The sequence below is a fragment of the Mytilus trossulus genome, chromosome 2 (assembly GCF_036588685.1).
Source record: "Mytilus trossulus isolate FHL-02 chromosome 2, PNRI_Mtr1.1.1.hap1, whole genome shotgun sequence".
Lineage (NCBI taxonomy): Eukaryota > Metazoa > Mollusca > Bivalvia > Mytilida > Mytilidae > Mytilus > Mytilus trossulus.
Window position 1 is genome coordinate 22,176,579 of NC_086374.1, and position 11,189 is coordinate 22,187,767.

General features: G+C 31.8%; 1 protein-coding gene across 1 annotated transcript; it reads right to left on the reverse strand.

Annotated features, from left to right (window-relative positions):
* Window positions 1–2,580: 2,580 nt before the first annotated feature.
* LOC134704968 (arylsulfatase J-like) lies at window positions 2,581–11,189 on the reverse strand. Its single transcript, XM_063563747.1, has 8 exons — window positions 10,933–11,189; window positions 8,933–9,119; window positions 8,158–8,327; window positions 7,570–7,684; window positions 6,146–6,241; window positions 4,613–4,856; window positions 3,817–3,968; window positions 2,581–2,968 (listed from the first exon to the last, which is right to left on the reverse strand). The coding sequence occupies exons 1-8, from the start codon at window positions 11,164–11,166 to the stop codon at window positions 2,703–2,705; spliced, it is 1,464 nt and encodes a 487-aa protein (XP_063419817.1). The 5' UTR covers window positions 11,167–11,189; the 3' UTR covers window positions 2,581–2,702.

Sequence of the window (11,189 nt, forward strand, 5' to 3'; positions counted from 1 at the left end):
GTTGTTAATTTCTATGTCATTAATTCGGTCTTCAATAGAGTCTTTTCTCATTGGCAATACTACCACATTATATTAGATACAATTTAGCGAGAAAAAAGGGGGAATGTGTTAACAGACAACAACCTAACTAAAGAAATAAAACAGCTCAAATCCATCAATGGGTCTTCGACACATAAAGAAACAGACTTGGGCTTCAGTTGGGCATTGAACAAAAGTGTACTAGTTCGGTGAAAATGGACGTTTTCATTTATAGTTTTAATTTATACACACATTTACTAAGTTTACAGCTTTATATGTGTTTCTCTTGGATTCATTTGCCAAATTGTTCATACGTCATTCAATTCAAATCTGTGTTCGCGACTTCACTGTAATTTCATGTGCCTCAATTTACATTGTAAATATCTCAATTTAAAGTATCATATGCAACGCGATGTTGTTTATCACACACAGTATTTTCAGTTCATGCCATTTTAACCAAATTTGAGTTAATGGTTCTGATTCCCTTCACTCCCTTATCCTCTATTTTTATTTTATCCGATAAAAGATATATTTAGTTCATTTCAGTTATTTCAACGCTGTATACAATGACAAGATATAGTATTACTGCCAATGAGACAACACTCGTAAAGACCAAGAACATCGAAGGACAAAGCATGAATAATTACAGGTCACCCTATTGAATTTGATGATTCGCAAAAGAAAAACACATAACATGTAGTAAGCAATAAAACGGCTCGGTATGACAAATGTAAACCAATTAAGAATAGGAAAAATAACAATCTGGTACATACTACATAAACGAACAAAAGGTCATTGTGTCAAGCAGCAACCAACGACAATTAGTTCAGGGTTCGGGCGTATGATAGGCACACATAACTTGAGTTTATAACATGTTTGTGTGCTGAACTCAGCTGGTATTAGAAAAATCGATATGGAAATCATGCTCGAGAGTAATTCAACTTTGATAAAAATTCACAGCTTAGGGTAAACATAACATACAGTAATAGCTTTTTAGAGATTCTTTTTAGTGTGATGCTAAAGGATATTTAGGAACATACACTTTACTTGCAGAGACGTATTGATTAAAAGCCTTTTATAAAAGCTGTAAAGTGCGTGTTTCAGTACAAGCTTTTGTCATTGTGTTTCTTGAAATATAAGTTGTACAATTTTTTCTACAGAAGTTAATGGTTAATTATGATAACACTATTAAATTCCTCTGCATGTGACATACTTAATTCTTTTAAATTGAATTACAGAAAATAAGTTTAATGGAAAGGTTTTTAGCTAGCTGATATATAAAATAATTGCTAAGTGGTAAAATAAAAAGAAAATCTAATAATTTTCTTCAGCTCAAATATGTATCTTATTCATTTATATAGAAATAAGAAAGTAACGGGGGATCACAAACTAAAAGTTCGATAAGAATGACAATTGCATCACCAATTAAAAAAAAAAAAAAAACTTTGATAAAAAGAGCACACAATCATCAACTAAATAAAGTCAGACAGCATATTGACTAAAGAAAGTAATGGGAGAAAAACATCAAACAAACGTTACATTCTTATGGAGATAACTAAACATTGTTTTTTGTCCATGGATTTATGAGTTTTGAACAACGGTATACTACTGTTGCCTTTATTTATCTAACGATTCCTACCGACAACCGTGTCGATATTAGCAACTCCGGGAGGGTAAGCACTTTCAATTTCACAAATACCATCATGTATTTCAACAAAAAATCGGCATCCCTATAAGAACCAACAATGTTCCTCTTCTTGTCTTATTATTCCTTTATTCATATGGGGCAAATTCCATTCAAGCGCATCTCAGAAAAAAAAACTATGAAAGAAGCTAGCATATTTGCATTAACTTGATGTAATGGTACATATATGATGTCCTCTCGCTAATTAATTCAAGGTTTGATGACTTTTCATCTATCCCATCAAACTTCAAATACATAATACCAGATAAATCCAGTCTTTCTCATAACTTGACTTATTACTAGAAATTGACAAGGGGTCCAACTTGCTTGAGAACAAGACTTTACGACAAAAGCGATAGGTGCCACATACGGATCAGGAACTGCCTATGCTTTCAGAGGCACCTACGTTTTGATGTGGGTTTTTGTTGTTCGATCAGTCCTGTGTTTTCTATGGAGTATTGTCTAGCCTTTTTGTCATTTTTTTTCATGTCACTGCCTTTTTTCTCCGTTTTATGAATTTGGAATGTCCCTTCGCCATTTTTTACTCTTTTTTGTAAATCACACATTTTTTTTTAAAATCACACAGGACTATTGATATTTCTCGCCTAATCCTATTAGAGTAAGACATCTTTGAATTTATACATAATCTAAATTGTTTAAGTAAACCCTTATACATGACTTGATTCTAAAATCCAAAACTGAAACATTTTTGCTAGTCAATTGGTAAAAACAAAATCCTCCTTACCAGCAAAAACAACTAGGGCTTCGAAATAACAACTCCATCAGTGTCAGTGGGTATTTAATTGAAATTGTGATTATGCACTTGTAAACGCTATACAAGATTCAGTGCATGTATAAGCTTTTTTATATATCACAAAATAAAACGTGGCTACTAAAAAATTATTATGTGGTAATATTCATGTTATTTTAATTTAAATTTAATTCCCTTAGCACTATCGATGAGTTTTGAAGACACATGCGTAATGGAGAGCAATATTTTTTAACGCCATGGTCCCCAGAAACCACCACGTAGTTCAGGATTTGCCTGTGGATCACTCCCAGGAAATCTAACTGGTACTGAAGATTTGTCATACTCTGCCAGCAAATCTAACATCTCCTTTACTATTTGTGGACGGCTTGCTGATAAATCTGTTGTCTCTAAAGGATCGTCTCTTATATTAAACAACCAAAAGTTTTTCTTTCTTGGTTCTTTCGGTGTTGTTCTTGCCAAACCCGTTCTCGGGTTTGGGTTATAATGTTTGTACCCTTAATAAAAAATAGATTATGATATTAAATGCAGTAACTTCGTAATAATATTGTTTCTACTTGTTCTTTATAAACCTATATACTTACCCAACGACATTAATCTAATATTTACGAAAATATGCCGTATACATCAATTAGGCAACAACATCCAAATGAACTTCAATGTGTTGAACCAATGTGTATTGGTGACAGTGCTTCCATATTTTTTCTGCAGCTAGAGTTTAAGAGAAAGAGAGAGACAGAAAAGCCGCGCTTTGCATACGAAAAAAAACATATAAAACTACAGGTAAACATTGTTTTCTTTATTGTTTCCGCTAAATTATACGGAGTTTCTTTATCAAGGGTGTAATATACCACCATTGATTTCCCCTATTAGTCTTTTTTTCTTTAATTTTTCACTTTTCAAAAAAATGTGCAGAATTTATCTATGTTTCAAATAAAGAAATACTTGGCATGAGTAAAATTTTATCCTGTTCAGTACTATAGAAAAGATTTCACATAACATTTCATTGCATATAAGAAAATAACCATCATTGGAAGTTAACCAATCAAATTGTTACCCTTATTTTATCTGTGTACAAGGTTAAGTCACCATATAACATCAAGATTACAAAATATTTTAAAGAAATCCCAAATAAAAAATAATGGTGTTTTGAAATACCCAACACACATTTTTATGACACAGAAATTTTTACTGCAATATAATGTAATATTAATAACATTCAACTGTCCAATTCAAGGAAATATTGTTTTCGACATACTTTCGTACAACCGGATGTGACGTACCATGATTTGGTGGTATTACACCTCAAGGTAATTACTAGGACATAGTTCTTTAAAATATTTACCAGGTTTTCCAGTCAGAAGTTTGTAATCTTTATATCGAATAGCAGCATGTTTCGTAGTATCAAAACTACTATTAAACAATGGTCTGCCAAACCGACGCGCTAAAGGATCAATACCATGAAGAATGATTTCTCTGGGGCTCTTCTCTCTACCACTTATATATTCAATCAAAAATAAAAAAAATAAAAATACATGTATGTATTATGTTAAACTTACCAAAATATAATAATATTTAAAACATGCAATACCATAACATTTGTTTAATATCAAGCACTTCAAAATCAACATTGAAAGAAAATACAACACAAACACAAAAAAGAGAAGTAAAAAACAGTGAAAATATCTCGAGACTCGTGTTGCCGTTCTTGCTCATTTCGCATGCAAGCTTACTATTTTTTTCAAATTCTATATAAAAAACTACATGTATAAAATATATAGTAATATTTTATTTTGATTTCTTTAGTCTCTCATAATCCTTTATAGAATGGCACTTGTATTTTAATTTATAAAATTAATGTTTTATTTAATTTAAATGTATATATCATTTGTATATTATGATGATTGTTTTATGTACATGATGTAGCACAAGCGGCGAGACTTCAATTAAATACTGAATCTGTATCTTGAATATGTTAAACGCAATAGGACTCCAAAAGAAGACATGAGGACATGAACAAAGGAAGTTTACAAAGCCTTGATTTCAATTGATTTTTTGTTTATATGAATGGAAGAAAGCTTTACGCTTGATCCCAATCGTTATCTTTACGCCATTTAGTTGAATACAGAATACTGACATACCTTATCGCATTCCACACATCAAAACCGTCGAGAGGTTTTACCCCTTCAAAGTTCCCTTGAGCCTGATTTACTAGTGTTGGAAACCAGTCAGTAACATGCATTAGTTCTCGAGACACTGTCCCTTTATTTCTTACTTGTCCGCCACACACAAATCCTACTCCACGAATTCCTCCTTCAAAATTACCTCCTTTATTTCCCCTCAATGGATAATTATTACCACCTCTACTGATTTGACCACCATTATCTTGAAAGAATAATTATTTAATAAAGTGGGGTCTGTCAGTACAAGCCAACTACAAGACACAAAAGATCAAATATTGAATTGTGTTATGCTTGAAATGGTATAGAAGATATAGTAATGTTACTTATCTTACCTCCTATACATTTCTAGGAATATGATTGGTTAAAAGCGACCTCGTGGAGACCGTGTATATTCAATATTAGGTTAGTAGGGAGGCGGGGCTTATTTCAATATTAGGTTAGTAGTGAATTTGCGACTTAGGCACTGTTTGATTATTTCAAATATTGAAAGTTCTTTTTAATATTGTTTTATCAAGGTTGTTTATTATAAATATCTATCGTTTACATTATTTTTTTTAGTGCATATCAATTGAAGAAGGTTCTTAAAATTGAACACCTGAACACTTTAATACAGAAATAAGGAGATGTGTTATAAAAGCAAATAAGACAACTTTAGTCTAAATTCAACACATAAAGATAGTCGGTAAGATAAATTCGTTACATAGTGTGCTAGTGACCTAATATGATATATACAGGGTAAGTAAATTCCATATGGGGTTCGAGCTTCGCTCTCACCCCATATGGAATTTACTGACCCTGTATATATCATATTAGGTCACTAACACACTATGTAACTAATAATATCTTATGTAGGTATTTCCCTATAATTTTCTTCATTTAAGTTCATGATTTTTTGTAAGAAACCTAGATTTTTAAGCTAAGGACAGAAAGTAACCTAACACAAATAATGCAGACGTAATATGAAGAGTCAAATTTACATATATTGCAAAAATGGTGATATGTGAAATCCGTACTAAACAGAAATAGTATCCTCATAATGAAATATTTATTCGTGAATTCGACTACGTAGCTTACATGTATATTGCCAACTTTATTTAATTATTAATTTAATAAATTTTGTTGAAAGTGTTATGTATTTTGTTACCAACATAAAAGTGTAAATTTTCAATATAAGAATCAATGAAATTGAAAGTTTAGTCTCATAAGATTAACATTTTTTTTCTGACAAAGGCTAACAGGCTTATTTAAAAGCCAAATTTTGCTTGGATTATTTTATTGAAAATATTCGGACACATGTACTTTTGCAATAAATTTAGCAATTAAGCTGTGCTGTAAAATTCATTTCGAAATAGAAGTCTACAATATGTGTTGTTTTTGTCAGTTGCAATTGTAAATTAAATCAGGGGTTAATATGTCATTTTACTGTGAGAAGCTGGAAATCATTGTAATTATGTGTCAAATCTGTTGAGAGCTTTAACAGAATGGCCTTACCTGTTGAAAAGATAAAGATAGTATTCTCCCAGAGTCCCTTTCTTTTTAGGGCTCTCGTTATGTTACCAACACCTTCGTCTAACGCAGAAACCATTCCTTTTAAAAGAAAAAAATGTCAATTGAACATAATTGTAATAATCAACATCTGTGTGTTGCATGTCGAACAATCAATTAATCATTAATTCATTCGTTACTCCTGACCTTTTTCGCTACGAGGTAATAATAAAAAGGTCCTGAAATTGTTTTACAAATGTTGTGTATTTTGATTAATATTTATGCATTATGTGATTAGGTTTATATAGGACAATAACGCAAACGTGTGTGCAAATGTTTTACACAAGGTTACATACTGTTTATTTGAATCATATATCATTCCTTTCATAGTATCAAAAACATGTTGATAGACCAAGATTTGAAGCATCTACATCATGTAGAGCAAACAATGTTTATTTGAACAAACTTCGAACGCACGACATGATTGTTTAAACTGTTGCTCTATTTAAGTACATGTATTTGGATACTGAATCTTGCCATGCAGTAAGTTTGAGATGCCTATATTGTGTTTCAGTGAAGGTATCATACGTTCACTCATACATGACGAAATGACGTATTACTCATACGTTAACGCATACATAACGAAAGAACCCTTTATCGACTATTGGCTAGCTTTATTTTTTTTTAATATGGAATCAATTTAAATTCATCGTACAATACCATTGCCTATATATAATGTCATTAAACTTTAAAACTTCAATTGCCAAGTTAGCTGTCTTATATAGTGGATACGAGAAAACATAATTATGTTTGGGTAACTGTCTTATCTAAGTCGATATGAGAAGATAATTATGTTTGGGTAGCTGTCTTATCTAAGTGGATATGAGAAAACATAATTATGTTTGGGTAGCTGTCTTATATCTAAGTCGATATGAGAAGATAATTATGTTTTGGTAGCTATCTTATCTAAGTCGATATGAGAAGATAATTATGTTTGGGTAGCTGTCTTATCTAAGTGGATATGAGAAAACATAATTATGTTTGGGTAGCTGTCTTATATCTAAGTCGATATGAGAAGATAATTATGTTTTGGTAGCTATTTTATCTAAGTCGATATGAGAAGATAATTATGTTTGGGTAGCTGTCTTATATAGTGGATATGAGAAAACATAATTATGTTTGGGTAACTGTCTTATATCTAAGTCGATATGAGAAGATAATTATGTTTAGGTAGCTGTCTTATATCTAAGTCTATCTGAGAAGATAATAATGTTTGGACATCTGTCTTAATATATCTAAGTCGATATGAGAAGATAATTATGTTTGAGTAGCTGTCATATCTAAGTGGGTAACTTTTAGATATCACGAGCAAACATGTGTTTTGGTAGCTGTCTTAACCTAAGTTGATATCTCATGAGATTGTCTCTTACCTGCATACTGTCGTCGATGTATATCCGGAATAGTATTTTTGTATGGATGAATATATCTCTTTGGTGCTTGTAGAGGGGAATGAGGAGCTTGGTATGGTACATACATGAACAAAGGCTGCAAATGACAAATTTAAAAAAAAAAGAATGCAATACTGAATCAGCTATCTGCAATACATATAATAAATTTAAAAAGTAGTTATTACAGGACAGAAAGGATATATATATTCATGAAACAGGTAAATTCTAACCCACTTTTGTATTCTGCTATCATTCGAAATTAATAAACAATTTATGATACGTTTCCATAAAACAAATTACCTTTTAATTTGTTTGAAATATTAATGTATAAAAAGATTCAAATTGTAAACAAATGTCTTTCGTTTTGTTTGTTGTAATTAGTGTGTAAGTATATCAAAAAACTTTTTGTAACGGATAATTGTTCCGTTATGAAGAAAATAAAAAGTGGTGTGGGGTTTAATTAAAGATATAACTCCAACTTTCCTCTTCTGAAAGCAAAGCATCGTCCTTTTGCAGAATAGTTTAAGATTTCTAGAAATAAGTAACTTTTGTTTGTATCAAGAAATTTACCTTAGACGATTGGTGACTATTGATGATATCCACAGCTCGTCGTGAAAACAGAGTTGTCGAATATTCACGATTGGTTCGTATTTGTCGTTCATTTTCCCTAAAATCATCCCCGCACATTCCGCGGTCACAACGTCTGTGATGATAGTGAGATTTAGAACCGACCAGAAAACCTGTTTAGAAAAATAACAAACATGATTCGACAGAACTATTAAATTGTTTTTTTCTATAAATTCGTAGATTGCAAAAAATTCTTCAGTGTTTCTTAACTTATTCAAAGAACGAATTACAAGCAGATTTAAATTTCATAATCATTACCAGGCAACTACATTATTTCATCTTTATGCATGAAAATTAAATGACAGAGACTTCAAGGTGGTGTATTTCATATTTATGATTTCTTGTTACCGTAGGAAAAATTTTGACGATATCATTACTCATTGCTAATATTTCCGTGGTTTTTTTTCAAAGTGGTTGGTCTATTAAATATGCATTATAGAGATGACATATGATTGCCAATGATACAATAAAATTGAGAATGGAAATGGGGAATGTATCAAAGAGACAACAACAACCCGACCATAGAAAAACCCCATCACATATAAAAAAAAAAGTTCGTCTATTGGTTAGCTGCATGATTTTTAAATTCATAATATTTTTTATATTCATACATGTAGTTTTAATTTTTAAACCTTTAAATTGTTCTTTATGATGTAACTTTGTCTTTGCCTTTTTGATATCGCTTAACTTTATATATAAATTATATCATTTGATTCACCATAAAATGTATCAAATCCTCGTCGTGTTGGAAGAAATTCATTTTTGTAGAAACCAAGATGCCATTTCCCAATACAGTGTGTGCTATATCCAGCCTGTTGAATTTTATCTGCTATAGTCAGACTATCGGTTGGCAAGGCAGTCGGTATAGATGGCTGTATATTACCATGTTGCATTCCAGTACGAATCTGTAAATATAAGTGGAAACCATAAAATTAAATCACTTTTTGTACCAGTGAGATATTACATTTGTTTATTGCAAAAATTGACATTTAACTAGTTCTAGAGGAAATAAAAAATCATCGTATATCACGATATATACAGGCCTAGAAATGAACTAATCATGTCCAATTATATGACACGATAGAAAATTCACATGTTTATATTCCTTGTTTGTCCCCCGCGTGATGCATTCGTCCATCCGTCTGTCCGTCCTATTTTATTGACGCTCTCTCGTTGCATTGAAGACCTGTTGGTGACCCTCTGCTGTTGCATGCTCTATGGTCGGGTTGTTGTCTCTTTGGCACATTCCCCGTTTCCATTCTCAATTTTATATTGTACTTGGCATTGTTCAAATTTTAATATAAAGAACTTGAAATTCATTTTGGTTAGGACTAGTTGAATATTAAGATTCGTAATCATACATCACTACGATTTAAACTTCGCTGTATCTATTAATAAATGACGACACTATTGGAAAACGAAAGACTGCAGATCTTTAGAACAGATGATAGAACAGACCAGCTATAATATAACAAACATAGTACATATAAAAATCAGGGAATGTAGAATGATTTCCATAGGGACGACTTTCCACACTAGAGATCAAATGGCATGGATGTTAGCAGCTTTATATGTTTCTGTTCAGCAGGTGCAATAATAACCAAAACTATACCATTTGACAAGCTATAAAAGTCTCTGGTAAGACACATTGCAAACAGTAAAGCAACGGCCTGGTTTATAATAAAACCAAACAAATACTACTGTCCCAGGTTAGGGGGACTGTTGGGATTCCGCTAACATCTTTAACCCCGCCATATTATTTATGTATGTGTCTGTCCAAAGTCAGGAGCCTGTAATTAAGTGGTTGTCGTTTGTTTTTTTTTTACATATTTGTTTTTCATTCATTTTTTTTCATAAATAAGGCCTGGAGTTTTCTCGTTTGAATTGTTTTACATTGTCTTATCTGGGCCTTTTATAGCTGACTATGCGGTATGGGCTTTGCTCATTGTTGAAGGCCGTACGGTGACCTATAGTTGTTTTAATGTCTGTGTCATTTTGGTCTCTTGTGGAAAGTTGTCTCATTGGCAATCATACCACATCTTTTTTTTTATATAAAAATCAAATCTGGCAGACAGAACAAATTACCAACACTGCATTGCATGCTCTTTTATTAGCGTCTCTTAAGTCGTTTTTATGACTGGATATTGATTGTTTTATGCGTATGTATCTGAATAATGTTGCTTATATTTATGTCAATCAATATGTTACACTTTAATAAACTTTTTACTTACTCTACTTTTTTCCTCTGTTTTCAGCGTAGCATTACTTGCTTACCGAAAATCATAAATTATATGATATGGTCATAATAATGAATTAACTGTTTACAAACCTTAAATTTTTTAAATCTATGGCCTTTCATCATCAGGATTAGATCACCTTAGCTGTATTTGGCAAAATGTTCTTCATCTTCTTACTTTATTTATCCCTTTTAACTTTTTTTATTCGGGCAACATCACTGATGAGTCTTTTGTAGACAAAACTTGCGTTTGGCGCAAAAACATGATTTCAATCCCGGTTTCTATGATGAGTTTATTTATCACCAGACAAACAGGACATGCTCTTTTGAAGATGCAAAATAAAAAAAACTCGCGTTAGGCGCAAAAAGATGATTTCAATCCTGGTTTCTATGATGAGTTTATTTATTACCAAACAAACAGAACATGATCTTTTGAAGATGCAAAATAAAACAATGTGCATCATAGTCTATACTACTCTTACCTGGTATCTTCCAGACAAGAGACAGGATCTAGTAGGTGTGCAAATTGGTTGAACATAATAGTTTTCTAATTTGACTCCTTCGTTTGCCAACCTATCTAAGTTAGGGGTACGGATCTCTGATCCATGATATCCAATGTCATTAAATCCATAATCATCTACCAGAATAAAGATAATATTGGGCTTACTCAATACCACATCTTGTAAGACGGTTAATAACAGCACAACACAGAACATTAAGACCTCTTGGCTGAATTATA

Coding starts and splice junctions, on each gene's coding strand:
- LOC134704968 (XM_063563747.1), bottom strand. CDS start 11,166: ATGTTCTGTGTTGTGCTGTTATTAACCGTCTTACAAGATGTGGTATTG. Junction 3,969..4,612: donor GATGTGTGGAATGCGATAAG/GTATGTCAGTAT, acceptor TGAATATATAAG/TGGTAGAGAGAAGAGCCCCA. Junction 2,969..3,816: donor ACTTCTGACTGGAAAACCTG/GTAAATATTTTA, acceptor TTTTTTATTAAG/GGTACAAACATTATAACCCA.